Genomic DNA, 27,302 nt, shown 5'->3' on the forward strand with positions numbered 1-27,302 from the left:
TGGCACTGAGAGGGTCAACTTCTGCAATACAAGGGGTGTATGGTTCGATGCTTCGACTACTAGGTGGGGTGGTGGATCAGTGGGTGTAGCAAGGAATATGTGACTTGGAGCAAGTACCTGAAGAAGTCAAAGGCGGGATGGCGTGAAGGGCAAAGTACAAGAGGTGAAGAAGGATGTAAGTGCTGATGATGGCGGGACGATGACCAGACAACCCAGCTCTTGGGGAGTGGACCTTGGAGGTATGGGGCGACGGAAGTGGCTACCCTTCGCGCTGGCGTTCTCTCTCGGAGCCGACAGTCGGAACATCGGATAGTCTCATCCGGCTACAGCTGCCGCTTCACTCAGAATGGATGCGGCCCGCGGCTGAGGGACCTGCGTGGCACTATGGTCGGCCGGATCGCCATGCTCGCGGTCAGTTCTGCCATTTGGTGCACACGTGCACACGTGCATACGCTGTCGAATACTGGACACGCTAATGAGGGGCCGAGCTCTCCTTTCGGCGCGGCACACTGCCCAATTCCTGAGCGTCTCGGCTGACAGCAGTTGTCTCAGCCGGAGTCTGGAACAGCCTGGCACGCTGTGCAATTGTCTCAGACTATGAAACTGTCTCAGACTCAAGACGTACATTATCTTCTGAGTATATCGTGGCCATACAGAGCTTCTCCTTCTGTTGGCCTGGGTGCCTGCTTGTGCTCTCGACCTTATTTACTCTGGATGTGCTCAACCAGGGAAGAGTCTGGCATATGCAGGTGCGACACACGGCCAGCAAGCGCAATTTGCCGTTCCGTCTAGCATGCTCTGCCTGTGGGCGCGTCAGTCAGCTGATGCGTCAAGTGGCATCAGATGCGGAAGGCTGCTGGAGCATCACATCAGAGGAGCGTGGCATAGGCAGATGGCTCACAGGTGCTGATTGCTGCTTCCCTGGGCGAAAAGATCCAGGCAGGGGCGGATGAGGGTGTCTCAGCCAAGCCAGCTGGCGGTGAGAGCGTAAGACAAAGTCGGCCATCAGTCGAAAGCGTAAGACGAAACTGGCCATCAGTCGAAAGCGTAAGACAAAATCGGCCATCAGTCGAGTGCGTAAGACAAAATCCATCGGTCGAGTGCGTAGCGTAAACGGCGTAAGAGCGTGTGCAAAAATGAGAAGCAATCGACAGTGGCGAATGACGTGATTCTGGAAATGGGGCTGATCGCTCGGTGCAGTTGTGCGAGCAGCAGCTGGACACAATTGTGTGCATCTCTGATGGCTTTCGAAAAGGCGTCGCGAAGCAGCGGGCTTGCCGTGCGCCAGATCAGATCAACGACTGTGCGCGCGAGCTGATGGGCGCGTACATCTGCTGATCCCACGCAGAAAACTGCGTACATGACTGATTCGCCGTTGGCATTCCAGCCCACGCACGCCTTTCCACCCGCGGATCAGCGGCTGGCGATCAGCGTCGCCCACTGAACGGAATTTCCTGGCGCTATCGGCCCACCAGGCAGACACTGGCGACCCGCTTCGCTCTTTGAAAGAAATTTCTTGTGCGCTGTCCGCCCCTGACGCTGGACTGGAGACCGGCTTCGCCCTCGAAGGGATACATAAGCAGGCCATTTTTCCTCTTTCCCACTTTCTTTCTTTCCTCATCAACCAACTCTTCCTCCTCCTCCTCCTCCCCCTCCTCCTCCTCCTCCTCCTCCACTTCCTCCACTTCCTCGACATTAAACATCTAAGGTGAGTTGCTCCAAAACCTCTGTTGCGATCCTGTCCATGAAGGGTAGGGTCACCGTGGTGGAGTCCCGGCGGATTAGCTACCCGCTTGGATTCTGCCATGGGCATTGGCAGAGTTGTGAGACCTCCGGGGGGGAGCTGGTCTCTCCCCGGGTTGTCTGCCGGCGCTCATGGGTGTTGAGGTGCGCGTTCGTCCGATTGGGACCGTGCGCCTCGAGACTCGGACAGTGCCGGTGATGGTCACAACTCGGCAAAGGCTATGACGACACAAGGGGCACCATCCCGCTTGTGTCTCGAGTCTTCCCCAATGCCCAGTGGCCCTGCCTCCAGTGGGCGCGGTTGCGGCGGAGCATTCTGGCTGCCGGTTCCGTCCGGCGTGGAAGGCATCGCTTTTGGACCTCCGCTCGCTCGGCCCTTGGCTGACCCCCTTGCCCTTCCTTCTCCGCCCCCAGCTCTCCTCCCCCCCTCCCCTTCCCTCCCCTTCTATAAATAGCTCGTCTACCCCGTCAACCCTACTGCCGGCCCCTTCGGCTCTCACGGTGAGTACACTCGATCAACATCGACCTCCAAGCTCTGTCACTAATACTGACTGCACCTCCCTGCACCTCCCTGCACCTGTCTGCACCTATCCACCAGCATCCGCATCAACCCTAACCCCACCCGAGACAAAGTGCCCTTTAAGGCTCGACCCCTGCAGGTGAGTTGGTCGTCGGACTACGTTGCATCCATGGAACCCCACCTTCCCACCTAAAACTTTTGCAAAAGATTCCACGCTGGTACTAGGGGTAAGGTCACCGTGGCGAAGTCTGGCGGACTTGCAACCCGCTGTTCGGACTGAGCCTTCGGCGTTGGCAGAATTGGGGGACTTCCTGGACCGTGCTTGGGTCCGACCCCCATATACATCTCGGTTCAGGTCGTCCGCCGGTGCTGGTGGACATTTTGAGGTGTGCGCGCGTCTGGCAGGACCCCGCCTCGAGAATGGAGCCAGTGCTGTTGGTGGTCAACAATTCGGTGAAGGGCTTGTGCGGCGCAGGTGGCGCCACCTCACCTCTGCTCCTTGTCATTCCCCAACGCCCGGTGGCCTTATCTCTAGTAGGGATCATGGATCGGGCTCGCCCCGTCCCCATCTCCCTCCCAGCACGGATGCTCTGACTTTTCTAGCTGTCGGTCTCGCCCGCGCCTAGATCTAAGGTCCTTCGAATCGCCCTTGGCCCTTGGCTGACCATTTTGCCTTTGCCTTGTATATTGTCTAAGCCCTCAGACCATGCCCCTCCCGCTCTACAGAGTGAGTATAGCGAAGTGCATCAGGCGTTGCTGCTGTGTCGTGCCTTGTCTCCTCCACTACCATCACACCTGAGCCATCTCCTCAAGACTTGTCACCTTCGGGATGGGGGCTCTGCCACCTCGAGTCTCACTCCAGCGCTGATGGCAGCACACCTTGATTTGTCACCTTCGGGATGGTGCCTTTGCCACCTCAAGTCTCCTCCCAGCGCTGATGATGTCATACCTTATAGCCTTGTGACTATCGGGATGAACCTATCCACCTTGGGTCTCCCTTCAGAAGCGATGCTAAGGATGATGATGCTAGCCGAGCTTGAGTGGAATTGATGCCTACACACGGCTTGGTCTTCTGCCATCGTTCTCCTCGCCAGTCTCGTCGCTCCTGTGACTTTGTGCTGACATGTGTTGCCTCTTCTCGCAACACAGTACTTTCACCACCGTTTGTTCTCGACTTTGTACTGCACCGCAACACAATCATATGTCCTTCTCTGTTTTCTTTATTGCTTGCACGCGTATCGCTCGAGTGCTCTGTGTCTGTCGCTTCCTGTAGATGCTCAAGGTGCTTCCGGCGAGCCTACTTGACCTTGATAGAAGCACAGGTGGTGCCAGCTTACTCCCTTCTGGCTTTCCAGTGCAGGAGCTTAAGAGGGCAACGAAGTCGGCCTCGCAAGCTGATGTGACTGCGATCCAGATTTGTTCGGAAGACCTATACAGCACTGAAGTGGCGTCATCGAAGGAGGGTAAGCAAGCATCGAAGTTGCACTTTTGCAGCAGATGTAGAAACCCTGGCCCACATCACTTGCCCGGGACCCATTCAAGCAATGTACCACGGTATCGCTTTTGCCACTACGGAACAGCCTCAGTGTGTTTGTCTCGATATGAAGTGCTGGAAGAATGCGGCCGAGCCTGCGGGACTTTGGAAGATACCTTGACGTCAGCGGAGTCACATTTTGCACAAGTAGCTATCAGACGCCATCAGACGAAGCCAAATCTTTGCAAGAGAGCTGCTCCTTGCAAACAATACAGTAGCCCGATGAAGACGAAGATCTGAAGTACACTCGCAATACGGTGTAACAGAGAGTGCTCGAGGGAAGGCTCAGCATACAGTACGACGACACAGCTTCCTTGGCGAGGCAAAGGCGCTTTGAGCAACGACCTGCAGGCAAATGCGCTGTGTAGTTTGCTCGATGACTGGGTGCAAGAGTCAATGTCCCTTCGGGTGCAGCTCCGATCCGACAAGCGTCGGCGGGTGACATATGGTCTGACGCGCCAGCTCTCCGACTTCCGCTGAAGCAGTCGCCTTCAGGCTTCCGGATTACTGGCTCTGACAGCCCCCTGCTTCACAACCAACGATACGCTCAATCTGTCACACTCAGTCCACCGTTTCGATTCTCGAATGACTTCGACACCCAATCAGGTGAGTCTAATGACTGTCTCGCACTGAGCTTGAGCTACTGTACACTGTCGTTGACGCTCTGCCTCTCTTGCGACTCCTCTCAGCCAGACCGCGTCAAAGGAGCAGAGCCCAACCCTCGTGATGATGTTTTGCGACTACGGGAGGATCTCACACTTCTGAAGGACAAGTACGCTGTGAGCAAGTTGCACATCCAGGATTTGGAGCGAACGCAAGCCGAACGAAGGAGGCTTCAACTCAGACACGAGAACGAGATTGCGTAACTTCAGGAAGAGCTTGACGACGTTCTCCAAGCAAAGGAGATTCTTCAGGCAGCAAAGCGCAACCTTGAGCAACAGAACCAAGAGCTCCACGAGGCGAACGAAGAGTTCTTCCTGGAGAATGAGCAGCTTCGAGCGGAAAGAGACGAGGCCAAAGAAGCTCTTGAGGCTCTCGAGGGGAGAACTTTGACTCTCGAAGAAGCACAGACACCTGGCGCTCAGGAAGAGTCAGTCGCACTTGCAAGGAAGGGAAGTTACTCTATTCAAAGCTGACAAAGTCATCATCTTCGTATGCCCTTTCAGAAATCTCTCGCCGCTGCCCTTGCCTCACTCGGACGCTGGCGAGTCACCCTGTAGAAAGAGGCCTCGTCGCACCGAGACTTGAATAACTATCCTTGAGCATGCAGAATCTCTTGTCTGAGCTAGTGTGAGAACAAGAGAGTGAACTTCGTACAGTAGAGGGTACCACTGACTGGACTCCCACTCTGGCTGGGATCATGATAGCTCTATGCTTCAGAGACAGGATGATCGCTGTTGACCTCTTCACTTGCGCCGTATCAGTCTGCCTTCGGTGAAGTGGCAAATCATTGATTGCCTTCTTTTCAAGCTCCCCTCCTACGCCACACTCGCCTGCGGAAAGCCAGGTGAGCAACAGTGTCCGCACCGTTGCTTCTTCCCCTTCCCCTTCCCCTTCGGCCCCCTCCCCTCGCCCCTCCTCTGACTACTGCGTCCCTCCTTCCTCCTTCCTCCCTGTCACCTCGCTCTGCTTCTCCTGCACCTCTTTCCCTTTGCCTGCCTGGTGAAACTGCTGCTCGCTCCTGTGGGTACCCGGCAACGAGATGCCTGTCTCGTCGTACATCTTGCGCAAAGTGACGCAAGGGATAGGAGCTCATGTCGTCGACTGGGACGCCGTGGTGTAGTCGAGGGCGAAATGGACGGGGGAGAAGCGCGGAAGCCCTCAGACGAGATGTGAATCTAGTGTAAAGCGAAAAGGGCGGTCTTAGTCTCATAGGTACCGGCACCTACAGACTAGCACTGCTACTGTGCTGACTCACGTCTGGTCCATGAAGTCATCGTAATTTACCGTGTACCACGATTGAATGCCTACACCCCTTCTGTGCCGTACGGGTTGTTCTCTTCTCCACCTATGAAGACGTTCGGCTCTTCGACGCGACTCCGGGAGCACTAGTTGCAGGACTTGGGGAACGTCGAAGGGGGTTGGCGGGGGTGGTAAAGGTCGGGGACTTCTTGTTGGAGGCATCGTGCGGTAGTAAGTGATGAACGGGACTTGGCTGTATCGAAAGAAGTAGAAGGGGTAGAAGGGTGGTCAAGCTGCCCTGGCTGTCTATTGAGGCCGAGGCGAGAGTGACCTGGTCTTGCTTGGCCACGTCGGGCCTGCAAGCGCGGCAGCTGACAGACGCGAGTCTGCGTACACAGACATCCAAGGCAGCGATCCTCTTGCCCCTCAGCCCCGCTTGCGGCGCACCTTACTAGTTCACATCAAAAGGCACAGAGCCGCAATATGAATCACTGCTGCCGTGCCATGGAGTGAATTTGCAGTAGGAGCCTCATGTCAGTGTGCCTACTGTACCTGATGTGAATGAGCGACAGAGGCCGCCTGACAATCACGCCAAACCATAGCAGGCGGGCCAGCGAATGCACTTCCGTTGAGGCCTTCCGTGTCAGGCTTTCTCACGTTCCTTTCTCTTAAAGTACAGTAACATTGTCTGGGTCTCGCAAAACAGGCCTCTCCTCTCTCTATAGAGAGTTCGCGATCCAACGCGCAAGTCTAGTCGCTACACTGCAGGTGAGGTAGGTGCCTGAGAAACTCCACCAGTGACACCGGCGGACAAAGCAAGGCAGGTGGGTGAAACTGGGGGTCTACGAAGAGGTGCAGAACGACCACAACAGGAAGGACATTTGGTATGGGCACGAGCTGCACCAAAGTCAACACCCGACCAGTGCGGTAGGTGAAGAATCAGAAGCAGAAGAAGGAGGTCGATGACGAAGGGCGGGGTAGCAAAAGCAGGTGGGGAGAAAGAGATGGACGAAGGGGCAAGACGAGAGCTGCGATTAGATGGACTGCTCGATTCGCTAAGCTGAAGCGAAGAAAGCGTGATCGAGAGATTCGGATGTTGACAGACACTGCGAAAGAGACCTGACAGCTTGCAGCATGATTGAGACGAGCCAGCTAAACAGAGACACCCCCTCCAGGCGAACCACGTAACTCGATTTCTACTCTAGCAATGTCACTACTTCGCCATTTCAGTCCTTATCGCATACTCTCCATCTGCTCTGCCTACACTACCACACACATCCGCAGGCCTAGCAAGGCTGTCTCGCTTGTCTAGTCCTTTCTATTCTGACGTGTATGGATGGCTGAATGGAGTACCTTTGCAAAAGCGATGGTGGCGTGACATGAGGACGAGGAGTATCGCGGTACCGCAATCAAAGAACAGAAGTCTGCGACAGACTCGTTGCACAAGCTTTTCATCGACGGCGACGAGAGGGCTTCTTCCGGGGTCCCGAACGGGCGTGAACAGGGTAGGTAGGGCGAAAAGGCTGTTGAGTGCCTTCTACTGCTGTTTCCCTGGCGGCTGCTTGAGGGAACACCTCCGCTTGGAAGGCTTCCTGATCCCTGGAAGGCATTAAGGCAGTGCATGAGACTTGTGAGTGCTGAAGCCCCCTCCGTGATACTCCCCCTCTGTTGATGACTGACCTTTGGCGTGCAGGCCCAGCTGTGACGTCCAGTCGAGCAGTGTTTTGCTCGCTTTGATGCCCCATCCGAAGCTCGTCCCGCTCGTCTCGGAGCTCCTCAATCTCTTTCGTATGTTCCTCTCTATGCTTCTCGCGCTCGAGAGGCACCTGTTCATTATGTCCCTTCTCAGTCTGAAACGCCATCCGACATGCAGCTTTGTCAAGCCTTGCCTCGGAATCATAGAGAGTGACCCCATAGTATGCCAGCATACGCTTGATGGACTTCATCGCCGGTAAAGGAAAGAGTGTAGGCCACAGCAGACTGGTCTGTGGGAAGGTGAGATAATCGAAGAGCTTGACGTACATGGATGCTCATGTGCCTGTGCTTGATGAGTGAGTTGCCTGTGTGTGCTGTGTTCATAAGCTTGTTTGGAGCGAAGGGAGGTAAAGAAGGAGCGGAGAAGGTGGCAGCTTGAGTTCCTTGCAGGCGAGAGAGCCGTCCATCTCCGACATGGTATTCGTGGCCAACACTCACCCGACGTGCACCATCTGCCTGGTATTACAGTATCATACCATTCTCCCCCTCACTTCTGCTTCTTAATCCCCTTGGCTGTTCGCTTGCGATTTGCAGAGTATGCCGCCGTGCCAATCGCTTTGTTTGCCACCCCCTTGACGCTTTCCTCCGGATTGCTTGCTGAGGTCTCGGCAGGGAGCGGGGCGCTGGGGAGTCGCAAGACGAAAGGAAGTGCGTCGAATGGAATGGCAGGGTCAGTCTCAGGCCGAGCAGCGAAGAAGTGAGCACTCCAGTCTCTTCGAAGGTGATGCTGTGTCTTTGACTCACTTGGGACACCATGTCTCACGATGCTCTTCTCCCGTAGGAGGATCGTTGCCGGGCAAAGGAAGACATGCTTGGTTGGACATGTTGGACGGAACTGTGGTGTGGTGTCGAACGGTAGGATCTCAGGGGTTTGAGGCCTCTACAATCGTTATGGGCAACTGTACCCTCCTCTTGATCTCGACTCACTAAACAGATGTCGCACTTCCCCCTTGTACATCCGAGGCACATCTCTGGAAGTCTTGACTGGAGTCTGTTCCTGGAAAGTGGTCATCGTTGGAGAAGGGAGATGAGCATCGGCGCCAATGAGAGCATCGACGTCAATGCAGGGGGGATAGCCGCAAGATCCATGTATGAGGATGGAGTTGCTAGAAGTATGCTTGGCGGACCACTATTGTGATGTACAGTATAGTAAGGGATATCTAGAGGCAGCAGTGGAAGAAGGCAGAGGATCAAAGAGGAGGAGGATGACAAAGGAAAAAAGGACGAGAAGAGTACGAAAATGAGAGAAGGTGAGCTTTGCTATCCAGCATGACTGGGACTGAGCACTGCACGCCACGTCAGCCGTTTGTGCGCGGTGGGATTGCCTTTGCCCCTACGACTCTCAGCGCAGTCACTTCCAGCCTTCTCGGACTTTGTATAGACGTCAATCGTGCCTCCACTCGGAAGACTGTACGTCAAAGGCAAAGCAAATGGATTGGTAGAATGGCTGGTACCGCGTCTGAGCCTCGTATGAGGGGCACCCTGCGAATATTCTGGCTGTTGTCGGTCGAAGTGATCAGTTCCCCCTCCCCCGTCTCCTTCGTCGTCGTCTTAAATATGCTTCATGAGCTCTGCTGACTCGAGCCGCCGCCTGGCGTCTGTCTCCCCTTCCCTCTCGTCGCCCTTCTACTTGTCGTATGGCTTCTCCTCGTCGTGCTTCGACCTCTCTTCTGGCTCCTCGCTGTTGGACTTCTGCTCCTTGTCTCTCTTGCGCTGCTCCGATTTGGATCTCTCTCTCGGCTTCTCCTGCCCGTGCTGCTTCTTGCCCTGGCGCTGCCATAACTTCATCGCCTCTGTTGTGTCCCTGTTCGTCGCGGCTAATGCAAAAAGCGTTGATGGTCTCCGAGGTCAGTCCCAGAATCAAGAAGCCTAGTGTGACTAGCTCAATGACTCACTTTGGGAGAGGCCTTTGTTCCAGGCGTGCGAGTAACGCGAGCCGAGCGTACATTATCTCTGCTATGATCTCCCCACGTCTTGCCAGTACCTCCGGGTGATTTCCTCTGTATTCCGCCAAGATGGCGTCAAGTCGAAGGGTTTGCTCGACAGTCAAATGCAAAGCGGCAGCATAGCGAGAGGATGTAGGTGGCGGTGGGAGACGTAGTTGGGCTGGTGGGGGCATGTCGGGTGTGTGGTATGGACGTGACTGTCTGGAGATAAAGCAAGCAGGGTGAGCAAGACCACGCCGTATTCTGCTAGGGGCCGGACACGGACGCGCGCTAAAGCGGTCTGCCTGTACGACGGTTGCTCAGAGCCGTGATTCTTTCCCCACGACGCACTCGGTGGAACCATTTGAATCACATCAGACAGGCAGTGACCGAAATGGACGAGCGCGCACGGACGACCTGCTAAGGCAGGTGCACAACCGATGCTTCTCTTGTACAGTCGCTCTGTCGAACTTTCTATGTTGAAGCTCTCTCCTCGACATCGCTCGTCATCTCGCCGCCTAACGGACCGCTTCCCCAAATTTGAGCGTTCGTCATAGCCCTTGTTCGCCTTCTCGCAGAGCTTCGCGCTGCTCCTCTACCTCGCATGCTCCTCTTCTTTCTCCACCTTCCCTTCCTAGATACAACATTCCTGCTGCTGCTGCCCCTTGCAGTCGTTCGGCTAATGCTAGCTCTGCCGCCTGAATCCTGTCTTGTAGTTTGCTTTGTGATGTCGTATCGCCTCTACTGTATCACGTCCTGCTCGTTGTTGTGCTGCAGTCGAGGTGCTGCTGCTGGAGTTACTCCCCGATTTCGTTGTGTGTGCTTTACGCCGAGAGGGGCTTGCCTAGGATGAGCATCGTAGAGCACTCCGTGCCGCTACCGAAGTCACACCTCCAGGGTAGTTTGGAATGGGAGGAAACAAGGAGAATGAGACAACCTCAATTTCTCTCTTCAGGCGAGGGAAGGTCTGGCCGCCACCTTCTACCACTTGAGCGAAATCTTGGCTCACCCTTACCATGGCTCAACCTGGCGGGCATCTGAATTCTTTTGTCAGCGGAGACACTCCGTGACCCAAATGATGAGACCGCAAGAAGTGTCGGAAACGGCACTAGCTCGCAGATGTCGAGTGCAGTCGATGGTTCCTCGCTCCAGTCGAACAGTCGAAACATAGTATGCTCTCAGGGCTAGAAAATCTCCTGTTCCCATAATGTCCTTACTTCTCCTTCTTGATCTTCTTGGCCTTACGCTTACGTTTTGCATGATAAGCTGCCGTTCCGATCTCCTTGCTTCCCACACCCTTCCTCCTTTGCGGAGCTCCCTCCTTCGGACCACCTCGCTGCCCTCCAGAGCCCGTCCGCCTGCCTCCTCTCCCACTTCCTTCTGCCCCTTCTCCTTCTCTTGCCCCTTCTCCTTCCCTTGCCCCTTCCTGTTTTTTCTCTTCTCCTTCCCTCGCGTCCGCTCTCTCTGGGCCTGTTGCATCCTGTTGGGAATCCTGTGCTTGTATAGCTTCTTCCCTTCGCAGGCTCAACGCACCGACGGCTCTCTCCAGCGTAGCAAGAGCGGAGATATTGCATGTTCTCACTCTGTCTTCGAAACTCAAAGCTTTGACGCTGTCTCTATGCGTTGACATCGTCTGTCTCGATCGGCTTGTGTTCTGCAGCTTGCCATTGCCCCTACAAAGCTCAGGGCAGCGATTGCCATACTTATCGCTCATTCTACCGACGTCACTTACGTTGCCACCCTAGACATCCAAGAGACGAAGCAATCAATTTCAAGGATGATGGCGTCTGAGCTGAGAGACTAATAAATCATTGGAACCTTCCTTCGACCGCTCGTTCTACCTCTGTCTCTAGAGTCGGGAGATTCGCCTTTGTCTTTGCCCCGACGTCATTCCTTCTTCTTATTCTCCCGTTGCCTTACAATGAACCCTAAATGACCGGCGGAGAGTCGGTCTTGGCCACAGATATTGCCCCTCCCTCGTCCACCCGTTCCTCGTTCACCCGTTCCTCTTCCACCCTTTCCTCGTCCACCCGTCCCTCGTCCACCCGTCCCTCGTCCACCCGTCCCTCGTCCACCCGTTCCTCGTCCACCCCTTCCCTCTTCTTTCCCTCCACTTCCTCCTGAGCCCCCTGCTTCGGTCTCCATGTGTCCATTGCTTTTTCCTTGAGCCGTTCATCTCCTCTTTCTTCTGCATGTTGTCTGGCTTTTCCTCGTTGAAGCTCTACTGCTGCTTGAGCTTCTGCAGCGGCGGCCGCGGTACTTGCGGCTGTTGTTGCCGATGCGGCTGACGCTGCTGCTGCCGCTACTTGTCCCAAAGCTATTGCCTCTTCATCATCTGCATCTTCAGCTGATTGGAGCACATCTTGTACGTCCGCTTTGGTATCGGCTGTTGCGTCTCCTGCTTCGCCTGCTGCTTGTGCTTCGTCCGCCTCTGCCCTTGCTGTGGATGCCAGTACTGCCACTGTCGCTCTTGCTCCGAGAACCATTCCATATGCTACTCGTGCTGCTCGGGCCGCCGCATCCGCTCTTGCGGGTTCTCCTGAAATTGCTGCTGATCTTGCTTCACCGGCTTGTATTTCTGCTGTGCTGGCGGCTACCACTGCTACTTGTGCTGCCACTTGTGCTGCTGCTGCTGCTGCTCGGGCGATAATGGGTGCACCTTCGGCTCGGGTTCTCTCCCACTTTCTTCGAATGTATGGCGTCCTATTGGGAAGAGCATAGTGGGCGTCATGTCAGCGTCAGCCTCAGGATCAAGGCCTCGACACTTTTGGTCTGTTCTGAAGGTATGGAGAGGCCAGTCACTTACTGAGGAGGGAGCGGAGGAAGGATTGGTTGCTCGATTTCTTGCTGAATGACGAGACGGTACTCATTGTGAAGCGATAGCCTTGATAGCAATACAAGCAGTGGGCGGCAGGCTTGTTCCGCCCGGCAGAGTGCATCTAGGCAGGCAACAAAAGAGTCGGGTGGAGATGCGTTGGAGCGATCGGGGTCGGACATGGTCAATCTCGGTGGGTGGTAGTCGGGAGGGTGGAGAAGGAAGAGCAGGACGCTGAAGCTGCCAGTATAGTAGCCAGATCAGGGTCAATGAGTCCTTCCGGGCCGCGTCGGAAGTCGAGGGCAGTGGCAGGCAGACGCTAGCAAGCGCGGCGACCATGGCTTTCATCTCTCGACCAAGCAATGCACCTCAATGCACGCACTGTCGAGCCCAACAACTCACTCCTCGTCTTGCTCCCCAATCCACCCCTTCCTGAGCTCCCGGAACGGAACGGGGGCAAACAAGGATGATGAGACAGCTCATGCTTCCTCCATGTAGCGAGCGTGGGTCTCGCCGCCTCTCCCCAGCACTTTGAGCGAAAGCTTGGTTCCGCCTTACGACTGGCTCAATCCGGCGATGTCTGAATGGTTTTTCCACAGAAAGCACTCCGTGACCCGAATGATAAAGTGTCAGCAACGAATCTAGCTCGCAGACGTGCAGGCGTTGGGTGCAGTCGATGCTTCAGTCGAAGAGTCACACCACAGTATTCTCTCAAAGCTCGAATTTGTCTCTATTCCCCTGCTGTCTTCACTTCTCCTTCTTCACTTCTCCTTCTTGATCTTCCTGGCCTTACGCTTACGATTGGCATGGTAAGCAGCCGTTCCGATTTCCTTGTTGCCTACACCCTTCCTTTTTCGAGGCCCCTCCTTCGGACCGCCTCTCTGCCCTCTGGACCCCTGTCGCTCACGTGCCCCGCCCATTCCCTCGACTACCCTCTCTCTTTCTACTCTCCTCTCCTCTTCCCTTTCACCTCCGACTTCACTCCCTCTGGCCTCCCCTTGGTCTGCCACCTCTGCATGCCTTTGCGTCGAATTAGCCTTGGTTGTGTCCGCGCGTTCTCTGAGGTCCAAGGAGCTGACGCCTCTCTCCAGGACACCGAGATATGAGGCACCGCTGTCTCCAAGAGGAGGATTCGGAGGTGTCGCATTAGCCTTGGTTGTGTCCGCGCGTGCTCTGAGGTCCAAGGAGCTGACGCCTCTCTCCAGGACACCGAGATCTGAGGCACCGCTGTCTCCAAGAGGAGGGTTTTGTCCAAGTGCAAGGGCCTCCAAATCCTCCATCAGATTGCCGATAGGTGACGGGGACTGTGGGTCGGGGGTAGGACTGGTGTGAGGTGTGTGAAAGACAGAGTCAGATCTACTTCATCCGCCCATGGAGTGACCAGTCTGCTCTCCGTTGGGACGTACCCATCAACTTACCGTCCAGATTTTGGAGCTGAGCCTTCCTTTTGATGAGCCTCTCGGGACCCAGTCGAGAAGGCGGGGGATCCTGCCATTGACGAGTCAAGATCAACGATAGGTTCCGACATCTGGAAGTGGTGATGAGTGTGTGTTGTAGAAATTTGGGTATCGTTATGGTATACTGTGTGTCTGAAGGGGAAAGAGGGAGGAAGAGGACGTCAGCGCTTTTTGTAGCCAGCAGAGGCAAGCGGTGCCTCCGCGCCCCGTCAGCAGTCGGGCATGACAGCACGAAGCCATGGCTGGCAGACCAGCACGTCACGTGTTCCACGTTGAGGGATGTACCTGGCTCGCTCATCTCAATCACATCCCACAGACCGGGTTCGATACCGTTGAGATGTGCGGACAGTGCCCGTCTAAGAAGAGAGAAATAAGAACTACCTTACTGTGGAACAATACGGCGAAGTTTGATTGGATTTCCTCTATCAAAGAAGGCACTCGACGACACAAGTGTACGAATTGCAGGGAGCCTGACGACAATTTGCTGAGACTCGTGGGTTGCAGACCCAGAGTAGGCATTACAAGTCTCATTTCCGCTCTTCCGCAGTGCACAACATCCTAGTGTGGCCGCCTGAAACGACATTGATGATAGCGAAAACAGTCCAGAGACAAACAGAGACACAGCACCCTGAGCGGCCTTGTCGAAAAGCTACTTTCTGACGCCAAAGAGCAGAAGTCGCGGCCGACTATGATGCGACAACGGACGATTCAGCCGGCTGAAATCCAGCACGAGGCGTGGAAGCAGCCTGACTTCTAGAGTACTTCCTCTCGGGGAAGGGGTGGTCGACATAGATGTAAAGAAGTTGGAAGAGCTTTGACCTGGTGTTGTCCTTCTTTTGACGCTGATCGAAGGCTGTTTTCAATGCTCTCGAAAGAACCATCAACCCCACCTCCTCCGCATTCTTCGCCTGTAAAACGCAAACTGAGCATCTGCCAGACTCGGTTGTCCGCGATTAGGTCTGGCCCCATTTGTTTCTCCTGCTGATCGTCTCCCCCTCCGGGCTGTTCGGGGTTCTCCTCTTCCTTGCTGTCGGCCCCTTCCGCCTCTTGGTCCTCCTGCTCGTACATCTGCCCCTTGATATCCAGGGTGGTGATAGTCAGCTTCTTCATCTTCAGGTCCTTGATTTCTAGGTCGTCGAGATCCAGTACCTGCTGCAGCTCTTCGAGGTACCTCTCTTGCTTCTCCTTCCCTTCGGGCTCCGTGTGCGTCTTGTGCCTGCTCCTCTGGTCTTGCTACTTCCAGGCCTTGTTCAAGGCGGGAGAGAGGAGAGCTCGGGATTGATGTTTCCTGAGACTGAGTTGTGCTAGAGTGAAAGTGCAAGACAAAACCTCAATGTCGGCTCTCTAGCAACGGACGGAATGACTTATGTTCATCCAGCCAGAAGCATCGCAACTTCAATGACTCACGCGATTGGGCCGGAGACAGAACGATGGCTCCTTTGAGGAGGCGGGAGTGTCGATGTAGCAGCTTCCTCCGAGCGCGAGCGTGCGTAGGCGGCCAACCTGGCCCTGATTCGAAGCAACTCTGCCATGGTGCCCTCAAGTGAAGGGGAGGGCATGGATGGTGGTGATTCAGCAGAGATGGGAAAAGGGGAAGGTGGTGGAGAGAGCTCAGGGAGAGAGCCAGGGGAGGACATTGTAGTGGACGTATGCGTTTGTCTGGCCAAGAGAAAGAGTATGGGGAAAGGAGGAGTAGGAAGAAAGAAGGAGGAGAGGAGAAGCCACGATCTTCCAAGCCAGCGTGCGCTTGAAAGTAGGCGAGCGCGACGGCAGTTGCTCTCATCCAGGATGACAGCTCGGCGCGGGAGCCTGTCCCTGCTTGATCGCCCCTCTGATGAATCCCACACATCCACCCAAAGACTGCAGAATTCCACTTATCAACCTAAAGACTGCAGAGGGAAGGAGCGCAAGTGATACTCAGAAGACAGGAAAGCGCCAGTGACACCGAGCTGAGGGTATGAAAAGCTGCCTTGACCCCTTTGAGTCGATCACTGTCACTTCACTCACAGTCGAACATGGTCAAGGGGTGTGCTTCAGAAGGTTCTTTTCTTCCAGTCGTAAGGCCGCAAACTCCCGTTGGATGGCGGCAAGAGGCGCTCGAGGCGTCTCATGCTCGTGATGCTGAGCGGATGGGGGCGTATGAGGCTCCTGGTGGACCAACAGACTGGAGAGGAAGGGCAAAGTAGATTCTGGATCAGTATCGTAGCACTGCAAGGACTGACCCGATCGGAGAGGACCCCACTGCACCCTGGACTCACCTATCGGGACCGGGGGAAGACAGCATTGCCAGCGTTGCCTGAGCTTCTTTGCGCCTTGCCTCTACCTCGGAAAGAGTGCCTCTGTATTCTTTCAATACGGCCTCAAATTGATAGGGTTGATCCGCTATAAGAGGCGGGATGGCAGCAAGGTGGACCGGTACATGAGACGCAGAGACCGCTGAAGAGATTTGCCCAGACTTGTGTGCTTCTTTGGGGCGATCAGAAGTCCTGAAGAGGCGGAGAGTCGAGAGAAAGCAGCTTGAGTCAGTTGCAGGCGATCGAGCACTCCATCATGATACTGGGGGCCAAGACTCACACAGCGTGCACCATCTCCATCGCCTCACTTATCCTTCTTGATCGTCTTGGCGTTACGCTTACGATTCGCATGGTAAGCTGCCGTTCCGATCTCCTTGTTGCCTACACCTTTCCTCTTTCGTGTAGCTCCCTGCTTCGGACCGCCTTGCTGCCCTGTGGAGCCCGTCCGCTTGCCTCTCCCCCTGCTTCTTCCTCATGCCCCTTCTCCTTCCCTGGCCTCCGCTCTCTCCGGGCCTGCTGCATCCTGTTGGGAGTCCTGTGCTTGAATGGCTTCTTCCCTTCGTAGGCTCAACGCACCGACGCCTCTCTCCAGCGTACTAAGACCGGAGGCATTGCTGTCGCCAGGAGGAGGATGCGGGCGAAGGGCGAGAGCTTGCAAGTCCTCCGTGAGATAGTCGAAGGGGATTGAGGAGAAAGCATTTGAGCAAGGACTGGTGTGAGAAGACAAAGTCAGATCTACTTCATCCGCCGATGGAGTGACCAGTTTGCTCTCTGTTGGGACGCTCCCATCGACTTAACGTCCAGATTCTGGAGCTGGGCCTTCTTTCTGCTGAGCTTCTCTGGAAAGAGTCGAGAAGGCAGGTGAACCTGGCATTGACGAGGCGGATGGTGGGTTCCGATCGGACGTCTTTTCCTTGTGTCAGGAGTGTGTGATCAGGGAAAGAGGGACTGCAGAGATTCGAAAGAAAGCTAGTCAGCATGGTTGAGTGTACCACGAGCTGAACATCGACTCACTTGACAAGCACTTTCCTCCTTTCACTCCTGTCAGCCCTTCATGACCGAGCAAGGCTTCTGGAGGTCTGCATCAACGCGGCACTCAAGGCCATGAACGTGCTTGCGAAGCCCATGTTGTGATGTATAGTACAGTACGCAGATACTCAGTGGGAGAGGAAGGACTGCTCTTCGCCCTCCACCTTGCCTTTCTTCTTCCAATCGCGGTGCTGCTACGACTGTAGGGAGCAGCAGCAGCAATCGTTCGGCCGGTGCTGGCTGAGCCGCCTGGACTCTGTCTTGGTGTGCCGCCTGGACTCTGTCCTGCTGTGACGCCTCGAGTCTGTCTTGCTGCGCCGCCTGGACACTGTGACTTGCTGACGCGTCGTCTCTGTCTTGTTGTACATTTTGCTCTACAGCAGTCGCTGGTGCTGGTTGCGAAGCTACGGCTCTGTTTGCTCGGGTATGTTCTACCGCAAGAGGCGAACGTCTAGTGTGAGAACGACCAAGAGCCTCTGCATCAGTTCGATCTTTCACTGTTTCGATCTTTCGAAAGCGTCACTAGCTCATCGACTCACTGCAGAGATCTGGGACCAAGGTCTCTTCGCTGTTCCGCCTGTAGGATCTGTGGACGATCTTGATGACGCCAGTCGATCACTTAGACTAAAGGGTGCCCGCAAAACGACTGACTCGAACCAATTGTACAATTGCTGGTGATGACCTTGCTTTTCCTTCTTGATCTTCCTCCGATTGCGCCTCACATGGGCGAAGAAGGCAGTCCTCTCGACCTCGGTATTTCCTAAACTCTTCCTTTCCGTCTGGCTTTATCCTTCGGGCCACTTCTCTGCCCTCGGCAACCCTGTCGCTCCCACTCCGGCCACTTTCCCTTCGCCTTCCCCTTCGCCTTCCCCTCTCCTCGCTCTTGCTCTGTGCAAAGCTTTCGTGTCCTTTGGAGATCTTGCGTCGCAGCATCTTGATCCTGTTGTAGATGATACGAGTCGATATTGAGGGCAAGGTCAGACATATGTGCGGTGTGTCTGGGTGGAGTGAGGAAGGAAGGGACTGCAGAGGTCCGAGACATCTCTGATCAGCAGAGACGAATGTACAGTATCACTCGCTGAAGATCGACTCACTTGACAAGGACTTCATCCCTATCGAGAGTTCTGAAGCCTCCAGCCTTGAGAGTGGCCCATCCTTGGCAAAGGGTGCTGCAAATGTGACAGTAACGGCCCTCAGGACCTTCATGTGCCTGGGGAACAGGTATTGTGATGTACAGTACAGTACGCAGGTATCAGGTGGAAGAAGAAGGAGGAGAAGAGAGGAAGGAAGGTGAGAGAAAGAAGGAGAGGAGGGAGGACGAGAGAGGGGGTGCTGTTTGACTGAGCGCTCTACGCCACGTCAGCCGTCTGCGCGCGTTGGTCGAGAACATTGCCTTTGCCCCTACGACTCTCAGCGCAATCACTCTCTGTCTGCCTTCTCGGTCTTCCCATGAGCTTGTTGTTTCGGCTACTAATGTGGATTAATCATTCGCGCTACAGCACTCTACAGACGTTCTTCTGCAGACTATGCTGAAATGTTGACGTTGGCGTATCTCACCTCGGTCACTGATTCGCTGCATTCCTCATCTTCTTCTCATCGCGCCACGGAAAGTTGCCCGAATACAGAGATTTTGTGGTGCGATTCTTCTCCTCCTTCTTGTGAATCCTCGATGGCCCCGTCCTTCTCGCTCAGCTTCTCTTCCTGCTCTGTCTCTTCTGTGCCTGTTTTACATCACTACTTGTGCATCAACTTTCACTAGTGCTGCCTCTCATCGTACCCCATCGAGAAACGGTGCTTCAAGCTCCAGACAAACATTCTGTCAAGATCATTGAATCTGAATGTCACACTCATGAGTACACTGGCTTGCGCTCATCGCCCTTGCCTCCGCAGTCTTCGCCTATAGAAGGCCAAGCGAGCAGCATCAATGACGCGGGGGTTGGCATTACCCCTTCGCCCTCCTCTCCCTCTCGCCCCCCTCACTCCGGCTTCTCCCCTGGCTACCCCTCCTCCACGTCCTCCTCCTTCGGCCTGCTCTGTACCTTGCTCTGCCACCTGGGTTCTGTCTCGTGCTGTCACGTTGTCTGTGTCTGGTGCTGTGCTTGCGTTACCTCTGTGGCGTGCTGTCGCGTTGTCTGTGTCTGGTACTGTCGTCGCGTTGCCTCCATCTTGTCCTGCTCCTCGCTGTACTACAATCCTTCGCGCTGGTGCTGGAGGTACTGCTCCGTCTGCTCGAGTGTCTTCTTCGTCGAGAGGTGCAAGCCTGGTGCAAGAGCGAGGGGTAGTCTCTGGGTCAATTTCGATCCTGAACTGCACCCGGTCCCTTTCGGAAACACACTCAGCTCATGGACTCACTGTTGGGTTCTTGCGCCTGTGTCTCTCTGCTCTTGAGACGGCAAAGATTGGGGACGATCTTGATGAGGTGGTGAACTAGGCTGAGCCATCGTAGACGCAAAAGGGTGGTGATTCGATGGGGAGAGGAACCAGGAACAAGAAGCAGGTGGGTGAGGTCCATTTGAGCCAGCAAGGTCGAGTGTATACGCCTGCCCCCTCGACTGCCCACGTGGGGCGGAGGGAGCACAAGCCGAGTGCGGCTACTGTTGTTCCTGGTCTCTCGCTCCAACACCGCACCTCCACCTACCCACTGCAGTCCTCAACAGCGTGCCTCTAGCGTGCCGTTCCGTACTTTACGCCTCCTGAGTCTGCCGGAGGGGAACATAGGACGAACGGAGGATCACACAGCTCATGCTATTCGACTTTCTAGCGAGCGCAAGTGCCGATGCCTCACGCCAGAACATGGGGAAGTGCTCGGCTCCTGCAGGGTTGTGATTCAAGGCGACAGTGTCTCAAATCCTCAATCAAAGAATCTATTCCCTCTGTGACTGAATGACGGATTGGAAAGGAGCTCACGCAACAGGTCTAGCTCATGATCCTCGCTCGTACAGTCGATCGTGCCCCGCGCCAGTCACACTCTGCCTTCGAAGATATAAGCTAAACAATCTCCCTCGTATCAACCTTCATGGCCTCACTTCTCCTTCTTGATCTTCTTCTTCTTGCGCCTCAGATGAGCGAAACGGGCCATTCTTCCCAGCTCGGCGTTGGCTACCCCCTTACGTCGTCCTGATCTTGATGATTCCGCCCTTTCTCCTCCGCTTCGTCCTCTCCCCTTTTTCGACCCAACCCGCTCGTCTCTTCCGTCACCTGCTTGATCAGCCCTTTCTCCGCCTGCTTCGCCTCCCACGTCACCCTCTTCTGCTGGCCTTGCTTCTGCCACCTCTTGATTGCCTTCCTCTGCTTGAGATTCTGTAACAGCTATAGCCCTACGGAGAGCCATCGCTGCTACTCTGTTTTCCAGATTGGCCACAGCAGAGATGCTGCGTGGGTCTTGCAGAGGGGCCTGAAGTGCCAGCTCCTCAAGCTCGGCTGCCAAGGATTCGCCGGGGGAAGGAGCGCTAGGGAATCGTAAGGGTTCACGAAGGGTGTGGGATGCAATGACAGGGTCAAATTCACGCCGAGCAGCGAAGCAGTGACCACTGTGGTCTCGCCTGAAGGTGGTGCTAGGTCTTCGACTCACTTGTGACCCCTCGTCTCATTATCTTCTTCTCCCGCAGGAAGGGTGTTGTCGGGCACAGAGGAACGAGCTGAGTCGGACATCTTGAACCAGGTTGTCGTAGTGTATGTCTCTGATGTGTTAGGACGTGTGTGGTTGTGATGTGTGTCTGTAAGGATGTCTGTACGGAAAGGAAGGGGAAAGAGGAGGTCAAGGCTAATAGTATGGGCCGAAAGGCCGCCCTTGACCGTGCCAGTGGCGAGGCGGCGGAGGCAGCAGCCAGACAAATGCTAGCCGAGCGCGGCGACCATGAGCCTTCTCTCTCGCCCCAGCAACCCGACTCGTCGCACATAATGCAGGGCCCGACGACTCTCTCTTCGTTCTGCTCCCCATTACCGATCCTTGGTCTCCTGAAGTGGACGGGAGAAGAAGGCTGATGAGACTCCTCATGCTTCCTCTGTTTAGCAAGGGTGAGTCTCGCCGCCTCACTCCGGCACCTGAACGAGAGCTCGGCTCCATCTTATCATGGCTCAATTCGGCAACATCTGAATCCCTCTTTCGTTCAGAGGAAGCACTCGATGAATCGATGACGGTGTTGGAAGAAGTGTTGGCAACGATTATAGTCCACAGACGTGGACTGCAGGGTCGACGGTGCCTCACTCCAGTCGAACAGTCACACTACAGGGTGCCCGCAAAGCGATTGCCTCAGAAGCTCTTTCCATTCACCGAGAAGGACCTTACTCTTCCTTCTTGATCTTCTTCGTCTTGCGCCTCATGCGGGCGAAGAATGCATTCCTCCCGACTTCATCATTCGCTACACCCTTCTTTTTTTTTCGCCTGGCCCCATCCTTCGGACCACCTCTCTGCCCTCTCGACCCCTTCGGCTCGTCTCTTCGGCCACTTCCTTCTCCTGTCTCCCTTTCTGCTTCCGCCTCTCGAGGCTCTTCCGTCGCATGGGGTCCTTCGCTTGCTGGAGGTGCTCCGGTTGCTTGGAATCCCTGTTCATCATTAGCCGATCCGGTAACAGCAAGATTGCTGCTTGGGTGTGAAGAGGGATCGCTGATGATCAACTCTTCCGGATTGACTGCCGGCATTCTGGCGGGCGAAGGAGCGCTGCAGAAGTAGGACGAACGAAGAATGCGGGATACAATGACAGAATTAGTCTCAGGCTGAGCAGGGAGGAAGCAAGGTGATGCTAGGTCTTTGACTCACTTGGTGGAATCCGTCGCACGCTTTCCTTCTCCCACAGGAGGGGCGTTGAAGGGCGAAGAGGGACGTGCTTGGTTTGACATATTTGATCGGGTCGTTAGTTCAGGTTGTTGGATCAAGTCGCGGTACTGTATATCTCTGGTGTGGTAGAACGTGTATGGTTGTGATGTGTGTCTGTAAGGAAAGGAAGGAAGAAGGAACAGGAGGTCAAGGCTAATAGTAGTGTGGGCCGAAAGGCCGTCCTGTGACCGTGCCAGTGGGGAAGCCGCGCGGGCAGCAGGCATACGGATGCTAGCCGAGCGCGGCGATTGCCTGCCATCTCGATCGCCCCAACAATGCCCCTGCACCAACCCCACCCCAAAAGAGCACACTCATCTCAGTAGCCACTCCACTAACCTTGGATTGTCTGACAAGTCGACCTATGCTGGCGCTCCCCAAGCTAGACTTAGTTCGCTCAAGCACAGCGAGCGCTTCCTGCAATTGCGCTTTGCTCTAGAAGCTCAGCGTCTTCCGGCTGCGTGTGAAGGACTGTATCCTTGCTCTGAGCGTCAGTCAATGTTGTCAGTGTAGCAGATGTGATTGAGAAGCTGTTCGAGTCAAGAAGACTGCGTGATCAAGCCCTTTTTTGAGCCTTGCCTTGGACGCGGTGATGGTGAGGCGGGAAGCGGCTGGATCTTCTCAGACGGGCGGGCGGCCGAGAGTCCTTCCGCGCTCTTTCCGTTTCCTCCGCTTCCGATCTCTCTTCTCCCCCCCTGCCTTCCGCTCACAGCATGATCCCCTCCTCTCTCCCCCCCTCTTTCAACTCCTCTACCTTCCTATCGACACTCCCTCCCCCTCAAGCTCCGCACTCTTTGCACTCTTTGCACTAATAACAAATTCCCTATCGCTGCTCCCCTTCGGTCTCGCTTTCGCTTTCGGTTTCAGAGCTCTGCACTGCTCCAATGCTCCATTTGTGCGGGAGAGCGGGAAAGCGAGATCCTTGGGCTTTGCGCCTGTGCCGGGTCAGAGACGCGGGAAGCGCCACGCATTTTTTCTTCAGGCGCGGGCGCGGGCGCGGGCGGCAGGCCTGCTTGGCTACGCAGGGCTATGCGCCATGAGGTGAAAAAAGGGGCGCGGAAAGGCTGCGAGACATGCCTTGTCTTGGGATCCCAAAGAGGAAAGGGGCATGCGATTGTGTCGGATGAGAGGAGAAATATGCAGTGCATGGCATAGACAGGCAGATTGGAAGAGAGACGGGCGATGGATTAGATACTGTGGATAGTATGGCGATTGGGTGAGCAGGTCTGACCCGAGGCTGAGTTCGGACGCTGTACACAATGACAAAGAGACAGTCTAAACAATGCCGCCGTACCCCTCAAAAGCATTTCCCCTTGTCTGACCTTCATCCCCTCGATCTCTCCTCCGCCAAGCTCAGCTCGATCGCAAACCTCAGATCCTCGTCAAAATCGTCTCCCGATCTGCTCGACGCGGTAGCGTTCCGATGGGCAAATCCGCCTCCTCCTGCTCCGGCAGCAGCAGGAGGTGCAAACCCACCGCCGCCTCTTGCGCTCCAAGGTGAAGAGCTGCCATTGACGGTAGCAGCAGCAGCGGCGTTCTTGAAGCTTGGAGTGCCCTTGGCCCAGGCGCCTTGTACGCTCGGGGTGCTCACGGCTGGCTGATGTGGGGAAAGGGGCGTGCCTGGTGGGCCAGGGAAGAAAGATGCTTGTTGAGGGGTCGGCGAGATTGGCGGAGGTAGATTCACAGGTGGTGACGAGGGATCGTCGTCGTCTGCTTTGCCTTTGCCTTTGCCTGAGTCAGAGACCATACTCATCGGATCGATCTCATCGTCGAGGCTGAAAGCCTCCTGTGCAAGTGGCGATAGGCTCTGCTGTGATGAAGAGTACGACCCACTCTGCAATGTCGGCCAGTCTTCTTCCTGCCCACCGTCTGCTGAGCCAGCAGGCAGGCTCCTACCATTAGCAGCTGGGAGGACCTGAGGCGACCAAGACTCTCTGGGTACTCGTACCGTCTGTACCTTCGTGTGCTCGCCCCACCTAGACCTGCTCGCGGAGGTAGACAAGGGGAGAGGTGATGCGGCTCCTGAGCTGGAGAGCGAGCGGGAGGAGCGCAGAATGTCCCATGCGCGGGAGTTCGAGGAGCCTGGCGATCGAGGAGAAAGCAGAGGAGAGGCGTGAGGCGATGGAGAGAGGTACCGAGACTGGAATTCCTCATCTCCGTCTTCGCCTTCGCCTTCGTAGTCTTCTCCCTCGTAGGCAGAGAGGTCATCTGCTTCGCTTGAAGAGCGTGACGCTCGTGAGCCTGGAGAAGCGCCTCTTGAGCTCATGCCCGCTCGGCTCTCCTCAGCTTCGGCTAAGGCGATTTGTTCTAGGGCGTCTTGCAGCTCCCTGTCCTCCTTTCTGATCCTAGCTAGCTCGCTCAGCTGCGTGCTTTCTACCTCGTCTTCACCGCGCTCCTTTCTCTGAGCTTGCTCTTCCGCTTCCTGACGAGAGAGCATCATGGCGTACTCCAGAGCTTCCTCCTCGCTCAAGCCGCCCACTTCTTGCGAGCCGCGAGCGAACCTCAAACGCTCATACGACTCTTGCCGAGAAGCCTTCTCCCTTTCGAGAATGAGAGAACTCTCGGCCAGCTCAGTCTTGAGCTCCTTCATTCGAGCGTACTTGCTGAGAGGTGGCATGCCGCTTGTCCGACGCCCTGCAGGAGGGGTGCCGTTGGAATGCGGAGATGCAAGACGAGGAGCGTGTCGCTTCTGATGGCCGCTCAAGGCGCTCTCTGGACGCCAAGCCAGGACCCAAGGACCAATGGCAGCCACAAGCCACTCTTCGTCGACTAAGATCTGCTTGACAGTGAAGCGCTCCCTCTCATCGGTGCTCAGACTTCCCTGCTGAGCCTGCGCGGGATCGAGTAGCTGGCGTGCGAGATGCTTCGTTGCCATTCTGTCCGTCCATGTCCTCAATGGTTCACCAGTGAGCGAATCGAAAGCCTTGAGCTGTCCATCGATCGTGCCGACCACAAAGAGGTGAGGTGCCACGTCCAGTGAGGTGATGGCAGCGTGATGGCAGTCGAGAACGAAGGTCGGTGATGAGCGAGGGCTACAGGGAGATGCGACCGAAGCGTTTTGATCCTCGAATGATGGCAGGACCCACCCGACTAGACAGCCAGAGGATGTGCCAGCACACACAAAGTCCTTCTCAGCATAGTGACCTGAAGAAAGATTCCTGGCCGGTGGTGTCTCGAGGGTGAGCGGTCGCATTTGGGGAGACCCGATAGCATCGCCATTCTCCTTGATAGCCTCGCTGAATGTGGGGCGCAGGAGGGGAGACTGAGCAGGCGTGCCGAGTGAAGATTGTGTCCCGTTCTCGGCATTCGCAGCACGCAGCTCGACTCGCACGCAGGTGATGTAGCCTTCGCCGCCCAGTTGCCGCCCTTCCGGAGTTCCCGTCATTGCCAGGAGCTTCGTACTAACGCGGCTGCCTTCGGAGGTCTCCATCACCGAGTGATACTCCAGAGAAGACGAGCCCTTGCGATGTATGATCAAGCGTGTCTGCAGACTGCCCACAGCAGAGATGCACAGATACTCTACTTGGCCACTGCCATCTATCTGTCGCCTCTGCTGGCTGGTCTCCTCCTCTTCGGGGTTGATGACGAGCTTGCGGACTCTGGCCATCTCCTCTTTGAATGCTTTCCTAGCAGCGTCTTGCTTGACGGTCGTGATCTCTGGCTCTGCACCATCGTTGTCGGACCAAGCTCTGCCCGAGAGCGAAAGCAGCGAGCTGACATCAATCTGCGTCCAGAAGTAGACTTGGCCAGACGCTGTTCCGGCTGCGATGATTCCGCGATCGGCATCGAAGTCCAGCTTTGTGACACTCGAGGGCAAAGCAGTAGCCCGCCGGCGAGGAACGTCCTGTTCGTCAGAGGTCGCCTCATCGCTGGCCTCAAGCACTGTGGTGCCAATCCAGATGGGTAAAGCTCTGTCCGGGCTCCAGAGCCTGACAGTGCCATCAGCTCCACCAGTGACGAAGCACTCTGCTGCTGGCCCGAGAGCCACCTGCCGGGCTTGTGAGCGTCTGCGCTGACCTCTGATGGAATGATCAAAGGCAATTGCGCCTACTTCTGCCAAGTGGTTGCCGCGAGGGGAGAATTTGACATTCCTTACTAGGCCATGGGGGTTGGATCCTTGCCTACCCAGAGAGGTGATGGCTATGCTGCCGTTCTTGAAGCCCCAGACGATCTTATTTGCATCTGCGCCAATAGCGAGACACGAGACATCGGGCGAGAACTCCGTGTTGGGGTTGCCAATGCCTCCTCCGTTCAGAAGACCTGCTGCATCGAGGAAGCCGCGAGCTACCTTGCCTCGGAAAGGGTCTGAGCGAGAAGCGACTCCATAAGAGGAAGAGGCAGAAAGTAGGAAAGCATGCTTGGAAGATAGAGCTAGGGAATGGATGTTGGCCACCCGCATGTCAGAAGAGATTGCTGGAGAGCGAGACTTGCGCCAGCGTCTGTAGAACGGATAAGGAAGGAACGCGTCAGGACTGTAGAGCTGAGCCAAGCCCGAGCCAGCAAACGTCACTCGACTCACCTCAGTAGATCTATTCTGGTTCGACATTCTGCCTTCCACGACGACACGTCTGTCCTCCTCATCACTCCCCCTCCGCCTCCACCTAGTCCGAAGGCCTTGCAGAAAGCGAGCCTCCAAGTAGCATCGTCCCGGGCTATGGTAGCCCACTTCCTGCAGACGAGTGAAGCTTTGACTAGATGAGCTGGGTCCAGGAGAGCAAGAATACGCGTTAAAGTCTCGGGTGGAAGAAGAGCTACGTAGCTTCGCGGGATCGCCACTTCTTCCAGATCAGAGGAAGAAGAGGTGCTGGACGCGCTGCGACGAGAAGTGATAGGACGCGTTCTGCTCGGAGAAGCTTGCGAGAGTTCATCGTTGACCAGATCGTGGTTGTGTGGGGTATCCTCCGCGCCAGGCGCTGGCTCCAGGGGCGACCGAGAAGGTGGGAGGACTACGGTTTTGCTAAGAAGGTCATCATCGTGCTCCTCGTCGTCGGAATCACTGGGCAGCTGATGAGATTCCTGCAGGTGTACGCGCGGGCCTGTTGGGTTGCTGCTGAAGCCATGCTGGGCCGATGCCAAGGTGTCGTTGGAGTAGGTAGTGTGCTGAGATGAGGTCTGATCTGGATGAATATCGGCTCGAGGATGCTGCATATAACTGTGGAGAGGACTACTTGCTCAGAGGGAGAACGCTCGAGAATGGACTTCTGAGCGAGAGGTTATGTGTATTGCTGAGCGCGGGAGTGCAAGCGGGAGGGCGGTACGTTGCTTGTGTGGGCAGAGTAGCGTGGCAGAGGGGAGCAGAGGTGGTATTCAGGTTGCGGGTGGAAGGGGTAGTAGCCGAGGGCAAGTCGAGGACGCCGAGGCGCCAAGCGTGCGGACGGGCGGGGTGGGCGAGCAGCCAGACATCGGGACGGAATCTGGCCCTCCACGTGCGGTCAAAACGGCGCCTCGCGGATCTGTCATCCGGAAGCAGCCGTGAGCGGGAAAGGATCTCATCGCAGCTCCACTCGCACATCTT

The 27,302-nt window shown here is 55.8% G+C and overlaps 11 protein-coding genes across 11 annotated transcripts; 1 reads left to right on the forward strand and 10 right to left on the reverse strand.

Moving 5' to 3' along the window:
• Positions 1-1,124: 1,124 nt before the first annotated feature.
• Positions 1,125-2,144, reverse strand: BCV69DRAFT_188858 (hypothetical protein). The gene has a single exon (XM_025489599.1). The coding sequence runs from the start codon at positions 1,811-1,813 to the stop codon at positions 1,295-1,297; it is 519 nt and encodes a 172-aa protein (XP_025348314.1). The 5' UTR covers positions 1,814-2,144; the 3' UTR covers positions 1,125-1,294.
• Positions 2,145-4,368: 2,224 nt separating this feature from the next.
• BCV69DRAFT_312410 (hypothetical protein) lies at positions 4,369-5,045 on the forward strand (the record flags this gene model as incomplete). Its single annotated transcript, XM_025494923.1, has 4 exons — positions 4,369-4,403; positions 4,487-4,576; positions 4,670-4,887; positions 4,964-5,045. The coding sequence occupies exons 1-4, from the start codon at positions 4,383-4,385 to the stop codon at positions 5,043-5,045; spliced, it is 411 nt and encodes a 136-aa protein (XP_025348315.1). The 5' UTR covers positions 4,369-4,382.
• Positions 5,046-7,150: 2,105 nt separating this feature from the next.
• BCV69DRAFT_298934 (hypothetical protein) lies at positions 7,151-7,723 on the reverse strand (the record flags this gene model as incomplete). The annotated part of the gene is made up of 2 exons (XM_025494276.1): positions 7,151-7,298; positions 7,380-7,723. The coding sequence occupies 2 exons, from the start codon at positions 7,721-7,723 to the stop codon at positions 7,151-7,153; spliced, it is 492 nt and encodes a 163-aa protein (XP_025348316.1).
• Positions 7,724-7,941: 218 nt separating this feature from the next.
• BCV69DRAFT_298935 (hypothetical protein) lies at positions 7,942-8,466 on the reverse strand (the record flags this gene model as incomplete). The annotated part of the gene is made up of 3 exons (XM_025494277.1): positions 7,942-8,077; positions 8,199-8,289; positions 8,382-8,466. 3 exons carry the CDS (start codon positions 8,464-8,466, stop codon positions 7,942-7,944), a joined length of 312 nt encoding a protein of 103 aa, XP_025348317.1.
• A 595-nt stretch (positions 8,467-9,061) lies between these two features.
• On the reverse strand, positions 9,062-9,569 carry BCV69DRAFT_282655 (hypothetical protein). Its single transcript, XM_025492431.1, has 2 exons — positions 9,350-9,569; positions 9,062-9,271 (listed from the first exon to the last, which is right to left on the reverse strand). Exon 2 carries the CDS (start codon positions 9,240-9,242, stop codon positions 9,081-9,083), a length of 162 nt encoding a protein of 53 aa, XP_025348318.1. The 5' UTR covers positions 9,243-9,271; positions 9,350-9,569; the 3' UTR covers positions 9,062-9,080.
• Positions 9,570-11,307: 1,738 nt separating this feature from the next.
• Positions 11,308-13,759, reverse strand: BCV69DRAFT_312413 (hypothetical protein; the record flags this gene model as incomplete). The annotated part of the gene is made up of 3 exons (XM_025494924.1): positions 13,613-13,759; positions 12,960-13,517; positions 11,308-12,082 (listed from the first exon to the last, which is right to left on the reverse strand). The coding sequence occupies exons 1-3, from the start codon at positions 13,720-13,722 to the stop codon at positions 11,308-11,310; spliced, it is 1,443 nt and encodes a 480-aa protein (XP_025348319.1). The 5' UTR covers positions 13,723-13,759.
• Positions 13,760-14,382: 623 nt separating this feature from the next.
• Positions 14,383-15,479, reverse strand: BCV69DRAFT_188927 (hypothetical protein). The gene is made up of 2 exons (XM_025489600.1): positions 15,059-15,479; positions 14,383-14,955 (listed from the first exon to the last, which is right to left on the reverse strand). Exons 1-2 carry the CDS (start codon positions 15,286-15,288, stop codon positions 14,532-14,534), a joined length of 654 nt encoding a protein of 217 aa, XP_025348320.1. The 5' UTR covers positions 15,289-15,479; the 3' UTR covers positions 14,383-14,531.
• A 191-nt stretch (positions 15,480-15,670) lies between these two features.
• Positions 15,671-16,245, reverse strand: BCV69DRAFT_298938 (hypothetical protein; the record flags this gene model as incomplete). Its single annotated transcript, XM_025494278.1, has 3 exons — positions 15,671-15,815; positions 15,910-16,137; positions 16,226-16,245. 3 exons carry the CDS (start codon positions 16,243-16,245, stop codon positions 15,671-15,673), a joined length of 393 nt encoding a protein of 130 aa, XP_025348321.1.
• A 3,751-nt stretch (positions 16,246-19,996) lies between these two features.
• Positions 19,997-20,625, reverse strand: BCV69DRAFT_298939 (hypothetical protein; the record flags this gene model as incomplete). The annotated part of the gene is made up of 2 exons (XM_025494279.1): positions 19,997-20,423; positions 20,546-20,625. 2 exons carry the CDS (start codon positions 20,623-20,625, stop codon positions 19,997-19,999), a joined length of 507 nt encoding a protein of 168 aa, XP_025348322.1.
• A 288-nt stretch (positions 20,626-20,913) lies between these two features.
• On the reverse strand, positions 20,914-21,894 carry BCV69DRAFT_312416 (hypothetical protein; the record flags this gene model as incomplete). Its single annotated transcript, XM_025494925.1, has 4 exons — positions 21,734-21,894; positions 21,263-21,634; positions 21,011-21,158; positions 20,914-20,931 (listed from the first exon to the last, which is right to left on the reverse strand). Exons 1-4 carry the CDS (start codon positions 21,811-21,813, stop codon positions 20,914-20,916), a joined length of 618 nt encoding a protein of 205 aa, XP_025348323.1. The 5' UTR covers positions 21,814-21,894.
• Positions 21,895-22,890: 996 nt separating this feature from the next.
• On the reverse strand, positions 22,891-27,096 carry BCV69DRAFT_312417 (hypothetical protein). The gene is made up of 2 exons (XM_025494926.1): positions 26,307-27,096; positions 22,891-26,226 (listed from the first exon to the last, which is right to left on the reverse strand). The coding sequence occupies exons 1-2, from the start codon at positions 26,933-26,935 to the stop codon at positions 23,112-23,114; spliced, it is 3,744 nt and encodes a 1,247-aa protein (XP_025348324.1). The 5' UTR covers positions 26,936-27,096; the 3' UTR covers positions 22,891-23,111.
• Positions 27,097-27,302: the final 206 nt, after the last annotated feature.

Source organism: Pseudomicrostroma glucosiphilum (genome assembly GCF_003144135.1).
Source record: "Pseudomicrostroma glucosiphilum strain MCA 4718 unplaced genomic scaffold BCV69scaffold_6, whole genome shotgun sequence".
Taxonomy (NCBI): Eukaryota; Fungi; Basidiomycota; class Exobasidiomycetes; order Microstromatales; family Microstromataceae; genus Microstroma; species Microstroma glucosiphilum.

Coding starts and splice junctions, on each gene's coding strand:
- BCV69DRAFT_312417 (XM_025494926.1), bottom strand. CDS start 26,935: ATGCAGCATCCTCGAGCCGATATTCATCCAGATCAGACCTCATCTCAG. Junction 26,227..26,306: donor ACCAGAATAGATCTACTGAG/GTGAGTCGAGTG, acceptor TCCGTTCTACAG/ACGCTGGCGCAAGTCTCGCT.
- BCV69DRAFT_282655 (XM_025492431.1), bottom strand. CDS start 9,242: ATGAAGTTATGGCAGCGCCAGGGCAAGAAGCAGCACGGGCAGGAGAAG.
- BCV69DRAFT_188927 (XM_025489600.1), bottom strand. CDS start 15,288: ATGTCCTCCCCTGGCTCTCTCCCTGAGCTCTCTCCACCACCTTCCCCT. Junction 14,956..15,058: donor TCTGTCTCCGGCCCAATCGC/GTGAGTCATTGA, acceptor CTTTCACTCTAG/CACAACTCAGTCTCAGGAAA.
- BCV69DRAFT_188858 (XM_025489599.1), bottom strand. CDS start 1,813: ATGCCCATGGCAGAATCCAAGCGGGTAGCTAATCCGCCGGGACTCCAC.